At 41.3% G+C, this 17,261-nt stretch overlaps 1 protein-coding gene across 1 annotated transcript in view; it reads left to right on the plus strand.

Moving 5' to 3' along the window:
• Positions 1–17,261, plus strand: part of LOC144089781 (signal-induced proliferation-associated 1-like protein 1) — a 35,133-nt gene that overhangs the window by 1,863 nt on the left and 16,009 nt on the right. The window contains exon 2 of the mRNA XM_077620930.1: positions 15,479–17,158. Within this exon, the coding sequence (XP_077477056.1) occupies positions 15,679–17,158 (1,480 nt within the window). The 5' untranslated portion in view covers positions 15,479–15,678. The remainder of the gene's footprint in view (positions 1–15,478; positions 17,159–17,261) is intronic.

Genomic DNA, 17,261 nt, shown 5'->3' on the forward strand with positions numbered 1-17,261 from the left:
CATTATTGTTAACATTTTTTGACATGCTTGCTTGCTTGCTTACTTGTTTTCATGCTGTGTTTTATTTAATTTAGGTTCACCAAATGTGCCCACCTCCTCTTAAATCGCTTGGAATGTGTGAGAAGGTCCAATCTTGATGAAAAACATAGGCTATGACAGAGGTCACATGTTTAGAGCTGCATAGATGTGGCAATGCAGCACCACATAGCAAACAAAGCTTTTGTTTAGTTAGTTCCAACCATTCCACTGTGACAACCTGTTCAGCCCCCTCATGGCATTTTTTCCCCTTTAATTTATGTAACCCTCCCACTCTCATTAAAAAAAAACCAACAACAATTTCCCCTCTTCCACTTGATTCAAAGTCCCTGCGACTGTCAAACAAGGGGCAACTTTAGAGTTCAGCTCTGGACAAGGATAAGGAATTTTTGGCATTCTTTGAAGGCTTAGCTTGAGCCACAGTGGCACGATTTATTACACTGTCATCTTCACTTGTGAGTCTAATCTCTGCTTTGTCTGCTTTAATTGTAACAGTTCATCCACACAGTGTTTCTTTCTTGCCGTTTGGGCTTCTTGTGGAATTATTAGCAGCTGTTGTGTATTGCCGCAAAAATAGCATGCAGTATTTTAATATGCCAGAACACTGCTAGGCTTTCCAGTCAAGGTTAGGAAAATCCAGCATTGTCTTGGCCGCTAAAATCATGTTGAGACTAATCTCCGCTCATATCAATAGGATTCCAAAGAAATTGTAGCTAGTCAATTTTGGCGTCTCTGTTTTGGAGATATGTTTAAAGTTTTACAGGAAATGGATAAATCATTAATAAAATGAGATTAGTTTCCAGCCTGCACACCTGATAAGACATCTTTGTCAATAAAGGCCATGGTTGTTGTCAAGTGAAGTCAATTTGTTGCTGATTTCAACTTTTGAGTTTGATAAAACATTTCCCAGCAGCCCGGTGCCCGAGTGGTTAGCACGTCAGACTCACAGTTCGGAGATTGAGGGTTTAATCCCAGATTCGGAGTTTGCATGTTCTTCCCGGGCTTGTGTGGGTTTTCTCTGGGTACTCTGGTTTCCTCCCACATTCTAAAAACATGCCGGGTAGGCTGGTTGAACACTCTAAATCACAGGTGTCAAAGTGGCGGCCCGGGGGCCAAATCTGGCCCGCCGGATCATTTTGTGCAGCCCGAGAAGGTAAATCATGAGTGCCAACTTTCTGTTTTAGGATCAAATTAAAATGAAGACTATAGATGTATATTACATTTCCTGATTTCCCCCCTTTTAAATCAATAATTGTATTTTTTTAATAATTTTTTTCTGTGTTTTTAGTTCAAAAATCATTTTGTAAAATGTAAATATATATATATATATATATATATATATATATATATATATATATATTAAAAAAGCCAAAATAAACATCTTTTTAGATCTATTAAAAAACGGAATATTCAGGGATTTTAATCCAGTTCTTTTAATCCATTTATTTAAAAAAATATCTAAATATTATATCTAAAATGGTCCGGCCCACATGAAATCGAGTTGACGTTAACGCGGCCCGCGAACCAACCCGTGTCTGACACCCCTGCTCTAAATTGTCCCTAGGTATGAGTATAAGCATGAATGGTTGTCCATCTCCTTGTGCCCTGCGATTGGCTGGCCACCAATTAGGGTGTCGTTGGTACTTAAAATGAATTGTTACCCGCATTTTGACTGACAAGGGTCATCAACTCTCATAACTTAAATCAAAAGAAACTACTGCTGGGCTAAATTCCTGACGGAGAGTGTTTCTATTTTTGAGTCATTGCATTTTAACTTCTCGCACAACAAGAAACAGTTGTTTTGTTTCATATGCGGTTTCATCGAGATGGATGTGATGAGGATCTGATGTGAGGCTGATCGTCTCTTGAGGGGAAATGGCATGAGCAAAGTCAAAAGACAACAACAAGAGGAGCTTTGTGCCGCGTTACAAGTGGCCACTCTGGAATGTGTGGGATGTAATTTTCCTGAGTGGTTAGTCCAAAATGCTTAAATTAAATGTTTACTTCCTATAATGAACGATGTGATTGCCGTTGTGGTTATTAAGTGCAGAAGTCTTCTGTTACCCGAGTAATTATGCCTGCCTAAGCTCAGTCGGGAGACCATGAGACACTTAAATTCAGGCCTTGGTGTTAGATTCCCAGTGGTTTTCATAGAGTTGTTCAAGATCTTGCCTGGTTCTTGTTTTTGAAATATAGTAGATTGAACACCATACATTCTGTCTGGCTGGTTGATCTCAAATTTCTTTGGAATTTAACATTTTACCAGAATTTTGCCAGCAACATGTGATGCAGTGGTTAACACATCTGGTTTAAAGTGATATTCTGGGTTAGATACGCTGCTCTGGCCTTTTTGTGTGGACTGTGCTGTGTTTATGTGGATTTTCTTAATGTACTCTGGTTTTGCCTCATTCCCAAAGATTGAACTTCCAAGTTCATTTGACTGTCTAAATCACATGTATCAAAGTGGCGGCCCGGGGGCCAAATCTGGCCCGCTGCATCATTTTGTGTGGCCCGGGAAAGTAAATCATGAGTGCTGACTTTCTGTTTTAGGATCAAATTAAAATGAAGAGTATAGATGTATATTAAATTTCCTGATTTTCCCCTTTTAAATCAATAATTGTAATTATTTAATCCATTTTTTCTGTGTTTTTAGTTCAAAAATCCTTTTGTAAAATCTAAAAATATATTTAAAAAAAAAGCTAAAATAAATCTTGTTTTAAATCTATAATAAACTGAATATTCAGGGCTTTTAATCCAGTTCTTTTAATCCATTTATAAAAATAAAATCTAAATATTATATCTAAAATGGTCCTGCCCACATGAAATCGAGTTGACGTTAAAGCGGCTCGCGAACCAACCCGAGTCTGACACCCTTGGTCTAAATTGTCTTGAGGCATGGAAAATGTATTTGATCCTTGCACATTAGGACTGTAATGATCCAAAAATTCAAGATTAGATTCGCATTGCGATTCCTCAACCACAATTTGATACGCAAAACGATTTTATGTGTAAAAAATATTTTATTTAAAGAGGCCAAAAGTAAATGACGTAGCTTCGATGTGTCAAAGTTACCATACACTTTGCCAACGCCCACGAGCTTCCCACCGATAAGTCCCCTCAACTCGCCCGCTCCCCTCAAGCTGTTTTATCTATGCGTTTGGGTAATGCTAAACTTTTTTTACAAGGTTACATGTCAGTGTTAACATCTTGGCCATCCTGTTGCGTGATACTAGCAGATGTGAATATTTGGTTTTAACTCTGCTTGAACGTGTGTCACAATAATATCGTCTCCTCACAGTACAAGATAGGATTGTGATGCTGAATTTCACCATTTGGATACACATATCACTACAGGATTACATTACATTGAATCAAATTCTTGACCAAGTTTACACTTGATTCACTGCAATTTAGATACAGATGTATATTTATTTGTATTCATCTTTTTACTTCCAATCAGAATTTTTTTCAAGATATGTTTTACCTATATGGATACGCTACCTATATTTTTTAGACCAGTAACTATAATGCCAAAAATCATGTAACCACTAAATGACAAGCAATTTTTGAGCCCCCCCTGGTAAATCTCCAAGAAATGTTCTTACAAATAGTACTATCATTCTTTTCTTAAGAGCAGTAGTCTCACTCAGCCGACATATTTGCATAGTGGTTTGATTTCTAGCAGCCAAAAAACACAAATGGTACTGAAGACATGCGACTACAGGATTGGCGCTCATCTTTTAACCAAATCTGATACGGTCCGACTCTCCAAAAATAGCCGAATTGGGCGGCGATTGGGACATCACTACTGCCATTGATGGCGATAATGTTAAATCCATTTGAATTGGGAATTAGGATTTGTCATTAATATAATAATTTTAGTTACTGCTACTACTACTACTACTATTAAATAATACATTTGAAATTTCTATAATTTCTTTCATTTAATTTTTTTGGGCACTGCTTTCTGAATCATATTACCTGAGGGGGGTTTCCAACTATCTGACTAACTAGTTAGAAAAATCTTTCTATTCTTGATTTTAAAAAATAACATTCTGACAGCATGAAGTATCAAATGATTATGAGTCAGTTTGTCGGTAAAAAAGTCAAATGACTCCATGATGACCTCACTTGGCTGCTAGCTGTAGACAGAAAGGCTTGATGGCTTTGACCGTAATTACGTGTGACTATGGCTTTCCTGCTGGCCTCACGGTCGGAATGCTACGCTTTTGTCCCCATCGGAACTGTCCTCGGCGCACCAGCCGCGAGATGAAAGTGCGGGGCTGTGAGCTACAACAGTGGTGATGTCATCCCTTTCATTGTACTGTCACAGAATAAATGCCAGCAAATAACTTGCTCCCTTCATTCTGCCCCACCTGCTTTACATGCTGAAAGTTTGACCTAGCAGAATGTGGAACCCTTTCATGTTTTGCAGGTGCAGCAGGATTTCATTGATCTCCACAACTTGTCTCTTAACTTTTCTGAAGTGAAAAATGTAACCTTGATTTGTTCCTGTCATTCCGTTCCCAACTTTTAAAGTGACTGCCACAGTTATGCCGAAATCTCACTATAATTTCCCCCAGTATCTGCTCCCATCAGACCACAAAGTTGCTGAAATTAGATGATAGAAGGAGAAAAAAGGAAGCCAATGGAGCAAAGAAGCTCTTAAAAGTATGTAAAGTAAGACAAACATAAGGAAGAAAACTTTCCAGAGTGCAGTCTGGCATTTTGGATACTGATGACACACTGCCGCCGGCAAGCTTTCAGTGCCACACAACGCTGACGTGCTCCTTATTGCCTGGACATGTCTGCCAGTTGCTTCCCCGACTCTCCAGTTCTGTCTTTGCACTTTCTCCTCTCTGGAACACATTATAAATACTTCTGAGGGGAATCCAAACACAGTTGCAGGCTTGAGTCTCACGCCGAGTTCGTGGGATGCAGTGGAAAATAATTTAGCAAAAAAAACCTGAAAGGAATACACAGCCGTTTTTCTGTTGTTCCCACAGTGGACCGAATTCTGAGAGTGAGACAGGAATGCATGAGGGCTCGTTCATGACTGTGCTTGAAGCAGATCTCTTAGGTTCCTACTCGGTTTTTGCGTTCAGGTGCCACATGTAATATTGTTGTGTAGTATCACAGGAATTCTGGCACATGGCCGCCTGTTCAAATACTAAACTCACGGCAGAGACTGAGTACATTCATGCCTCAGGTTGTGTTCCCAATTCCACATCCTCTGCCTTGCACCCATTTCAGTCCTTTTACTTCTTGTTTTAATCTAATACTGAATGGGAAGAATAAGACCACTATAATTGAAAGGCTTCCATTTCTGGAGTCAGATTACCTTTCAAACAGTCTCAGGTATTTCCAAGGAAAACCTCTTAAAGACTCAAGTACAGACGTTTTCAAATGTGGCGAGTAAAAGTACTAATCAAAGAAATACTCATGGAAAGTACTGATGCCATAATAATCTAGTCAGCCCCCCCACCTCCCTACTGGTCTACTGTAAACATAAAGATCCGAAACATCTCTCAATGACTTCTTTAACCATGTTGTTCCAGGTGCATAGGTTAGATAGGGCCCATTCATAACAAACATGGCTGCTTTTCAGTGTTTCCTTTGTCGCTGCCTGTTTCCTGCACATTTCATTGATGTGTTCCTGGTTACGCACTAACACAACAGAGAAAGTTGGGTGGTAGGTATGTGTAAAACGTGGCGCGCAGGCGAGTATACGAGGCGCAAGTTGCGAGTCTTCTGCAGAAGTGGCACTTCGCTGCCATCACTGAGGGGGAGGGGGAAGAAGGAGGTGTTGCTACCTCTCTGTTGATGCGATACTTGCTCTGAATGCTAATGAGATGCTATTTCCCCGTGGCTGTTTCACACCCATCGCAAGCATCTCGTGTGTGTTTTTTTTTTTAACTTTGTGCGGTGGTGAAGTCTTATCAGTGTCTGATTGTGTATGATATAGCCAAAATATGAATTTTGTGGTAAGGCCACTACAATCTTTGATATACATCAGAAACAAAACATGTTTTTATTTTTATTTAGAGTTTTCTGTGTGATGAATGGTCAACCTGGAGAGTGAAACCAATAGCTGATGCCTTATAAAGGCGATTATTTTGGAGTTGGAATTTTGAATGGTACTTAAATGTTTCAAGAGAGATAACAGTCCTGCACAAGTCAAATAATAATAAATAATACATTAAATTACACTACTTTAGCGACATAAGTGGAATCGCTATACAGACTTGTTTGGCCAGAAATGATCTGTTATTCATTGGACTTGAATTACTGGAAACTGGTTTTTAACAAGAACCGGTTTTAGATTCTGATCGCAAACCGCAATACCATCACCAGAGTTTGGGAAACATGTTGATAGCATCGTATTGTGAGTTGGTCTCAGTTTTCAATCTTAAGGGTTGAGTGAGAGAAGGACCAAAACAAAAACAACCATTCCTAGGCTATCTCAGATTTTGCTGATCTCATAAAATCCAACATTGGTAGGATTTGCGTCTCTTTCTTGAAAGCACAAATTGTGCACACGGTGCATCCTTGGGTTGCCGCTTTAAATGTCATGCAGCTTGTGTTGGAACCGGCTCGTGACCATGATAAACCGCAGTGCCAGAGTTTGGGATACGCCAGTGAAATGGAGAGCAGCAAGGGCAGTAGCAGGCATCAGCTTTGTGATTTTCTCCGGCGTAGAACCCAGTTTAGCAGAGAATCACAGTTACCCGACACTTACTGATTTTATTGCAGTCCAATTTGATGCCTGCGTGTGAATTGATGAGCCCTCTGGCCTGTCTCAATAGGAGTGGAAGTGCACGAGGCGGACACGTGCCAAATGCAGTGACTTCCTGTGAAGTCAGACATGGGTTCCTGTGTCCTCATCAAGAGATAGCTCAATAGAAAAGTTCAGACATAGAGAGCCAAGCTGTCAGTTGATTGATGGATTCTTTCTTGGCTGGGGTAAGATACCCATTAAATGTACATGGAAAACAATCGCAGGGCACGAGGAGACGGACAACCATTTACGGTGACATTCATACCTACGGGCAATTTAGAGTGTTCAGGCATGTTTTGGGGATGAGGGTAGAAACCGGCGTACCCGGAGAAAACCCACACAAGCCCGGGGAGAACATGCAAACCACACACAGTGAGAAGGCACCTGGGATCGAAGACTCGACCCCAGAACTGCGAGGCTGATGTGCTAACCACTTATCCGGCAGGCCTTCACTTACAAAATTAATATACAGGAGTATAGGAAGTGGTTTGGGATTTTTCAGAAGTATTGGTATATTTTACATAGAATTAGCCTTGTTCGTTCCACAATCTTTAACACCACCCCCGAACCGCCTTAAAATTTGCCAACGTATACCATGATGTTTGATTTTGTTTTGACTTTTTGTAACTTGAATTTTTTACTATGCTGGTACAGAATTTTTTACTATTGAGGCTTTTCTTAACCTCAATATTTAAAGTAGATACATTCGTAAGTAGAGGTACCACTGTATTTCTTTATTAACACATCAGCGCAAGCATTACCCCCGGAAGTATATGATTACGGCATCTTTCACATCATCTTGTGCCATTTGGCAAGTACGGGGTGAGTGGAGGGGGGGAGAAGGGGTGGTGGTGGCTGATATTAATCAAACTGTCACCTTGAATTGCACCTGCCTGAATAGGTTGCTTTGTTTTCCTGCTCTCTCAGCAAATCAGCTTCTCTTCTGTGGAGAGTCCTTACACCATTAAAAAGCATTACAGTTCAACCCTAATTCATCTGCATGGTAAAATTAGATTTAGGGGCCTTTTACCCTGATTGCCTAGCAATTGTTGTTCGGTGGGCAGATCCTTTTGATTGCAGGGAACACCAAAGGGCATCTTCAGTGAGATGTGATTTCATTGCCTGGGAAACCTGCTGCACATGTACTGTATGTCGCCACTTCTTTGATGATTGCCAAGTGGACTTATCAAGCATCTCAAGCTCCCCCACTTTCGCAATGTTGCCATGTCAAAACCTGCCTAGACAGACCTGTCGTGTCACAGAACAAAATAACACTGGGTTACTGAGAAATTTGCCATTTGGAATTGCTTTTACTAACTCATCTTGTTGTTGTATTCTTGTCAAAATCTATTTTAATAGTACAAAATATTTTTTTCATGTATGCGTCAACAAAAAAGATGTGAACATTTGGACTAATAGATGAATCCTAAACATCTCAGGGTTTTGTCATTCTGACACCAATTCTGTAAGAATGTCTTAAGTTACAGTCGACTGACTGCTTCGCTCAGAAACAGTATTCTGAAGCAGTAGCTAGGTCACCCATTCCTTATTTAATACTACACTTGTTTGCACTTGTTAATGAAATATTAATTAGTCTTAGCTAGTTTAACATTCACACATCTTAACTTAATTAACACCTAAACAAGGAGTATCCAAGTTTTCTTCTCGGAAGGCCCAACACAGCAATATTGAAGGATAGCCATGGGAAACCCAAAAGAAAAGCACAGTTCTGGCATAAACAAACATGTATACTTGTTGGTTGTGCTGCTACTTGATTTCAATTCCAAGATAAATCTTCCCCCGCAAGGATTTGTATTGATTAGCTAGTGTGCAAATTTAACGCCATGACATCAATGTGTGTCACGCATGCTTCTTCGTTAGATTCTTCATTTTTATGAATAGTTTGTTGATGTCAGTGGGTCACTACATCGTCTGCCTATGTGCTCTTTCCACTGGCCCACGTGACTTAGCCCACCACTGCGGTTTTACAGTTAAGTAAACATGTCGAGTGTAAACTAGTTTGGTTTCGAATTTCTGATTTACGGGCCGTTTCACAACCAAGAGCCATTTTTACGGGCTGCACCAAATCCCTCGTCTTGTGAATTACAGGTAGCAGATACACACAAGGTTTTCCACATCCCCCCGCCTTGGATCAAGCCTGACTATTATCCTGCTTGCACATCCTTGCTAATTTAACACTATTCTTGCTGAAACTTTCATCTTAAAACACACTTGTGTCAACATCGGTGTGCGCCAAACCTCTTTCTGAGTGTGGCGTATTTGTTTGGTCACAAATGAGGAGATATTTGCCCACTGTTAAGAAAAATGCAACAGAAAAGCTCCACACCACAATGAAAGACAAGACCACACTGCAGAGAAAACCACCAGTGCAATGGGGAGGTGGTTCGGTAATGGTGGATAGATTTCATAGTAAACAATCTGGATTGTTACTAAAGATTTGTGAAAACAATCCTGTGAGAGCTTGAAGGCCTACTACTTTGCCTTCCTGTGAGTACACTATAACCAAATCAAAAACAACATTCCGTATAAATCCCAGTGCTATGCTCACCCGATGAAAGTGGTGCAGCAGGTTACAAGGGACTCGGGAGGTGTTTGGCACCAAGGCTCACTAGAATTGCTTGTCAGGGCTCGTTTTCTCTGTAGGGCATCACTGATGGGGATTGTTGTATTAAATGTAGATTTTGAATGTCACCTCATATGGGTTGTCCTCATTAGTAAGCCTCAGGGGAATTGTTTGTTACCAAGGACACTCATTACTTTCAGTATGATAGCTTTCTCCTCATGGGTTATTCTCATTGAAGTTCACGATTCTCTCATGTCAGGCTATTTTTTTACTGCTGTCGCAAATAAAATTGTAGAGAAGTTGGTGTTTTGAAGCAATGTATGGCACTGCAAATTACCATTTAATCTCATTGTGTAATTAAGTGCTTTCATGGTTGGAGTGTTGATACAGTGCTGGTTGACAGAGTGAACTCTGAGCGCTGTCATCAGGTTTTGGCAAAGAGCCACCACTTGTGGTTTTAGTGCTTTTAACTTAATGATGCTCTAGTAGCCGGTTGCCATTGGCCCTCGCAATTTGTTTGTCTTTCTGACAAATTAACCTGTATTTCAAGAACAAGGTTTCACGAATGCACACTATCACCAGGTACACACAGTATCTTTTGGTGTTGATTTTTAATTGCTTTGCTAATCAAAAAATGTTTCAAATAGAGGATACTGCAATGTTGGAACAAGCTTATAAAAATAGTCAAAACAGTCTTGATTGAAAATGTGAATACCTGCTTGTACCCCAACATGCTGCAATTTTTTCATTGCATGTGTTTAAAACGTGTAGTGCTAATGTGAAAAATATTTATTAGTTTTAAATTGTTGTTGGTCTTCTCCAGCATGAAAATCTGAATTTAGGGCTTATTCACCGGAAAGTCCAGGACAGAGCGTGTTTGTATCTTTGACTGTCCTACTACACGTCAATGATTGAGTCAATGGTGAATTTGTGACAGTGACTCTCGTTTCCTGACCATAAAGGGGAATTACAGATTTCCACAATTTAGCAGAGATTGATACATTTGGCAAGTAAATAGTTTCCATCTAAGAAAAAAATCTGTATGGTGAATGAATGCCTATACTACAGTTTCCAGAGCTAATGCACAGTAAATTTATGTAGTAAATTAGTCAGGTGGGTGCATTGTATTTATCTTCATTAAGTTCAGTATATCTTTAAAAGGCTCATTCACCTTTGTGATGAATGAAAGAGCGACCAGCAGGGGTTCTTGTCACCCATATTGCAGCAGCTCAGCATGCTCCTAACAAGAAGGAGCCATTATGTATCATTCCGATAACTATAACAAAAATAAATAAAGTCAACAGGCTGTAATCTGATTACATTGAATTGATTTAAAGTGTGTGCTTGTACAGCATTATGTACGGTGATTCTCTAATGTAATGGCCAATTAAGACACTAATCTTTTGGAAACAAGCCCAGGTCGGAGTAGTACATTTGATATCGGATGGAGAGTTTTACCTGACTTGCTTTTATTGATCAGATTAAATTTTGGCAGAGATTAGAGGTCATGCATAATGAACAGCGCTCGGAGCGGAAAAGGGAGTGCAGCTTTGCCTGGACAAGAATGCAAAAAATTCAAATGAGTTGACCCCGCTGCCGAGCCGTGGCGGTTGGGAGCCAAGGTTGTGGGGGGATAAGTGTATGTCTGCTTCAGGCGGAACTTCCCCTTTCCCTCACTCGCTGTCCGCCTCTGACTCCGTCTCACTGATTGCATTAGTGAGATGACAAGCCCCTGTTGCACATAAAAGCATACAAGTAAAACCAATCATGGTAGACAAGTTACCGCTTCACAAAAGCACACTCCAATTGCCACACTGGAAACATTAACGTAGCTCTTTACTGTTCCTGTTGTTTTGTTTTAAGAGATCTTAAATCTAAATCCATTTACATGTTCTTAACTAGATCTATCTAGAGAGTATTTCACTGAGTTGAAGGGCTTTAGGGAATAAAAGTGAAGGACCTAACACTGTTAAGGCATTACAAGCGTATCATCTCCAGATACCGTGTAAATCACTCCCAAGAGGCTACGAGCGGATAGGGACGGCACCCGAGCAATCTGATTGGGTTCTTTGAAAGTACTTTAAGATGATGTCATTGTATAATTGCTGCATGCCTCAAAGGTCCTATTTGTACTACAGAATACTTAGTATTGCAATTGTCATTGGCAGCAGCAGATACAACCAGTGACTATTTGTATTACCTGATCAGCAAGGACTCCACGAGTCATGGGCTGATACTATTTAAATGTAAATGATGTGAACAACTCCTGATCTTTGCTACTGTAGATGCCGCATGTACTGACACCGTACTGTGCATTGAAGTGGCATTAGGTCCCTTTTCATCACCAACAGACCACCTAAGAAGTGATGTGACTGTTGGTTGAGCATTTATGACAAAACCTTTTGTGGACCACCCAGATAATGCTTTTACGAATGGGAACCCAACATTGTATTTTCTGATGTTTCAAGGCAAGGGTGTTTATTCCCACATCCCACCCCACGCAAAACCAATAAACCCTGGTGGGAAATTTTATGGATAAGATGAAGGAAAGATTGTGGATGGTCCAAGAGATAAAAAACTTGGTATATATGCAATCTAAGCACTACTCAACAAGTGTATTCTTGTTTGGATGTGGGAGTGAAATCCACTTTGCCAGTGTTGAGCTCTGTCCATTACGCTCTAGCTGTACAGCAGTGATAGCCAGGGCCCCCTGAGTTTAACCACAGTAACCCATTACACAACAGTAGTGATGATGAATGATGATACCCTGTCACCATTTTCTCAAGCGCTTCAACGCCATTTGATGTTTGCGCTCATTTCTGCTCAGTTGAACAATTCGTCAGCGCGACACGCATCTCATCGTGGCGTGCCCGCTTTGTCTGAAGCGAGGCCCTCGTCAGTCATAGCTCTCTCTGTAATTTGGCTGCTAGGGCTAAAGGCATGATGTCATGGCGGAGTCAGAAGCTTAAAAGTTGAAATAGCCAGTGTTACAAATTTCTCTAAGAATTTGCCTGAACATGCCCTCCTTTTTTTTCCTCTCGTTCTTACAGGGACTCATCACTTCCCTTCGCAAATTGGTGAAATTCCAGGTTTTGACTGGATGATGCTAGCATTGTCATTTGTTTACCAGATAAGCCTGCTGTATCTTTTTCTGTGAGACTGGCAATTTTGTGCCTGGTTCTTCGCCAAACATACATCTGAGAGGGAAAACCAGGTATTATTTAATGTAGGGGCTCTTAACATTTTGTCCTTGGGGCAACCGTTCCTGTACACAGTTGCTCATTTTATATATATTTGCACAGTACAACCACTTTAATTTTATCAGTCAAATTGTACTTGGTATTGTGGCCATAGTATTCTGTATGTGTTATTTCCTTAAAATTGATTCAACAGTTCCTGATTAGATTACACAGTTATTTGATAAACGCCATATGATGCTTATTTAAATGTGTGACAGCTTATTCCCCTCACTATTGGATGCCATGCTGTTGTCAAGGAAGGCTTTTTCATTCGTTTGTGCTTCTTCCAAACAAAATCCCTCCTCGATTTTTGTGTCTCAGCCTAATCCTTATCTCTCCAACTCCTCCTGCATCTAATTCATTTGGTTTTCCTGGCAGCGTTCATGTAAACAACTGTAACGAAGTACCCGTGCCAGGCAATTTTCAAAGACTTCAGTGTGTTGGAATGAGGCCTCACTCTTGGCCAAGCCAGGACAGAGAGATCTTTGTGCCTGCTGCCCATCAGGTCCATCGAGCCGTCAGAGGAGGGTGCGATTAGGGAACATGGCGAGCCCAGGGGCTGAATGGAAGGGAGTCTTTCTAAAAAAAAAAATGGTGATGTCAGCCAGACAACCCCTCAGTCTTATTCACCCATGCCGTAATTACAAGATTGTACAACAGTTTTTCCCCCTTCTTTGTCACAGCTTTGAAAACACGTTCCCATTCAAAAGGGAAACATTCATTTCGATTTGTATACAAGGACTAGGAGGATCGCTTCGCAAGCAATGTGCAGAGGTACACAAACTTTCCGAGACACCTCGAATACTAAGAGTCCTCGCTTTGTTTGAGAATAAGTGTATTTAGAACTAGCCAGGTCTTGTTCTTTGGGTTGAGTAACACACAACACACGCCAGTCACTTGCTCATCATGCTACTCATGTTTCCTGCTGATTGTATCCCTCCTACCATTGACGCCACATTGTATGGTTTGTCAGAGGGCTGTCAGAGTTCCCCTTTTTTCTGAGTCATTGAAAGATTTGATCGTCACATGGCTGCTATTATTTTGTAAGTCCTCGAGAAGGCACTCGTTGTTGCGTTTATGTCTATACAACAAGCCTTCTGATTAATTTTCCCCATTTCTTAGCTCAACTATTGTCAGGAGCTTTAAAGACACCAGAGCTAATTAAACTCATCTAGTCAGCACATGTAGATATTTGGAAATGACCTTCAGACCTGTGAAAATGTAAAGTTGGATGGATGGACGGCAGGTTGGTTAAAATGAGAGAGCTTGTTATTTTTGTGGTTTCACACAAGTGCTCTTTAATTGCCTGTCTCTGGCAAATACTTGATACGCACATACGCCCACACCTACACAGTTGTAGTCAATGTATGCCTTTTTAATCTGACAGCCTCCATTGTGTATTCGTGTCTGTGAGCAAGGATTGTTTTCAGGGATGTGCATTTAATCTGTTTTTTCCCCACACCTATCTCGTGTATTGTCATCCGTATTTATGTTGTAATTATTATATATTTACGATTGCATGTAGTGCCAGTTATGTTAACTATTATAAAGATGTTTTCACCAATCATCGTGTATGGTGTACACCATTTTTTCGTACTTGTTTCCTCCAATGCAAACGTATGTTGGCCAATTACTTTGCTAGCACATAATAATCAGTTACTAACAAGGAGATCGAACTCCTGAACCTGTGTACCAGTTTAAATAAAGTTAGCTGTGGTGTTGTTGATGGCGTGTGAATATGTTGCTGCCGCAGCACCGTCACAGTGAGATCTGGATGCTAGTGTCTAATAGGATCACAGCCTCAGTCAGTGGAACTTTCATTTCTCAAACTGCCAAATTGGCTACATTTTTCAGGCAAAGTATCATCTTCACGGCTGACTTTCACGGGCTAGTTTGTGTTTTGTTGATGTGCAGCTTCCGAAATTCACCACTTTATTACAATCCACTGCCTAATGGAGTGAAATTGATTGTTTTTTTAAAGTCCACATGCGGTACTGATAATGGAGAACTATTTGCCATTACTTAAAAAAACACATCAGCAACTTTCATGACTAATAACATTTGCAATAATTCCATCTTCCTACAGTTGCAGAAAAAATAAACCAGAAGCATTTAAAAACAATAAAGATTAAACATTAACTGAGCCTTTGCTGATAGAGTCCTTTAACAAAAGCTTGTGTGTTACATTTTTTATGACTGTATGTCTCATTTGCATATTATTTTTAAACGTTGTTCTTTAAACTTCACAAACCAGAAAACTTACCTGATCAATGCAAAGTGGGCTCTAACCTTCAAAAGGCGTAAAGTGAGCATTCAAGTCATTTTGGAATGCTTACTGGGCTTTCATGTTTTGCCTCTGATGTTTCCACTATAATTCCATTGAAAGCCGGCAGACTCTTATCTCAAATTGAACTTGTCAGTGACTTTTCACCACCTTATAAAAATCCATCAGCGGAAAAGCAGGAATGCTGGTCTAGTTTGTGGGATCTATGTGAGTCACATTCAAAGCAAGTTTTTTTTTTTTTTATAAAAAGGGGGAAAAGTCAAAGTACTAGTTCGATAAGTTTGTGGACATACAGTTGTTTTCGGCACTGTCAGCTGTTAAAAACATGTTGACTAAGTTGATGTCTCGGGCTATTTTACCCTGCTGTGTTAATCAACAATCAGCACTACTGTCCAATGAAAAGCTGGAACCACAATTCCCTCTATTTGTCAAGGTTTGATTTGTAAAAAAAACATCACAAAAATGCCCTTCATAAAGTAAATACTCTTTTCAGGGATTTTCTGTTTTCCACTGATTCAGCATTTTAGCATGTATTGATTGTTTTTGTGTTTTTTCAGGCCCCTGTTTGGAATAAAAACATGCCAATGGGAGCTTTTGTCGCAGTCACGAGTTCTATGAGAGCTTGAGTGAAGAAACTGCAGGCTCCCCTCCTTTTCTGGCTGATAATCAACCTGCACATGAAGTCGGGGAGCAGCAATCCATTCTGGAGGCAGCTATGTCTACCCGCTGAGTGCCTTTAGCCTTCGACACTCGTGTCATGACCAGCCTAAAGCGCCCACCAATGGAGTGCGCCGTCGGGGGCTCAATCCCTGCCACCGATGAGTTTTACCCTCGCCACTTGCGCTTAGTCAATGGTGTTGCAGGGCCAACCCGCACAGACAATGTCCACGGGACTGTGAGCGCGGGCGTGCCAAAGATGGGCGTGCGGGCGCGTGTGGCCGATTGGCCGCCAAGAAAAGATGGTTCACGAGCTTTTTGGCACTCATCCACTGAGTCTGAAATCATGAGTGCGCCTCTGAAAAATCACATTAAATTAGGATCAATTATTAGCCCTCAGGACTCGTCAATGCTTCGAAATATCCACAATACTTTAAAAAATCGAACACAAGCCCAGGCTAACAACTACTGCACTGACACTCGGTATTTGGGGCCAGGAGTCTATAGAAGTCCGCTACGCAGAAATGCACACCAGAAGCGAATCCATCAGCGCAGCAACAGTGACATGACCATCAGTGAAATGGAAGCCGGCGGAGACAGCGACGAAGACTGGGGTCCACCATTGGGGACCAAATGGTCTCCTCTTCACCGGGAGTACGGCAGCACATCTTCAATAGAACAACATGGGGCTTCTGGTGAGAGTTTCTTTGAAATGCTAAAAGGCTACCGAGGAGAAGTAGACCAGCGTAGCCCAGCTCCAGATAAACTGGAAGACATGCTGAATGTTCGGCCCAAGCAGGCCGCCCATGATCTGTTAGAGAATGCCATGGACAATCAGGCACAAAAAACTAAGGAAAGGGAAAAACCTCCCAAGAGACGCACTAAATCAGAAACTGGGGGCGAGTCTATATTTCGTAAGCTTCGTAATGTACGAGGTGAGTCGGACTCCGCGAGAGTTGGTTCAGATGTCGAGGACGGTCGGATGGAGGAGACGGGGCCCTCGCTAAAACTGTGGGTCTGTCAGAAAGGCTTTGCCCACTACGACGTCCAAAGCTCGCTGTTCGACCTCAATGAAGTCATTCAGTTGCGGCAGAATGCGGGCAGGAAGAAGAACAACACCACCACAGGGGCCTCCGCAGCTGCCGTCGCCTCGGCTACTTCCACCCTATCATCCACCCATAGCCTTCCGTACAGCTCCCCGAGTGGTAGTCAGGAGGACCTAAACTCTCGAAACAGCCCCAGCCTGGACTCCGGAGATGAACAGAGCAATGAGATGCTGCTTAGTTGTCCATGCTTTCGAAATGAGATAGGCACAGACAACTATGGGCGGCACAGATTGGGTGCAAATGGAGCAGGCTATTATGGACTTGTGGGTGGTGTAGCAGGTAACTCAGGGAACTTGAATGGAGAAGGGAACTTTTATGAAAGCTCATTAAATACACACTGCACCAATGCTGGAGTGGCTGTGCTGGAGGGACCAAAGGAAGGCCTAAGTACACTCAGCGAAAAAGCCAAACAATATATTGTGGAGCATGTGGACCTTGGTGCTTACTACTACAGAAAGTTCTTCTACATGAGGGGTAATTGCATGTCATTTCTGCCATTAATCACACTTTATACATTTGTTGGGTGATGCTTTGGTATGTAACTTTGGCAATTGTAGGGCGTTCATTGCAATCCATC

The sequence above is a fragment of the Stigmatopora argus genome, chromosome 15 (assembly GCF_051989625.1).
Source record: "Stigmatopora argus isolate UIUO_Sarg chromosome 15, RoL_Sarg_1.0, whole genome shotgun sequence".
NCBI classification, from domain to species: Eukaryota; Metazoa; Chordata; class Actinopteri; order Syngnathiformes; family Syngnathidae; genus Stigmatopora; species Stigmatopora argus.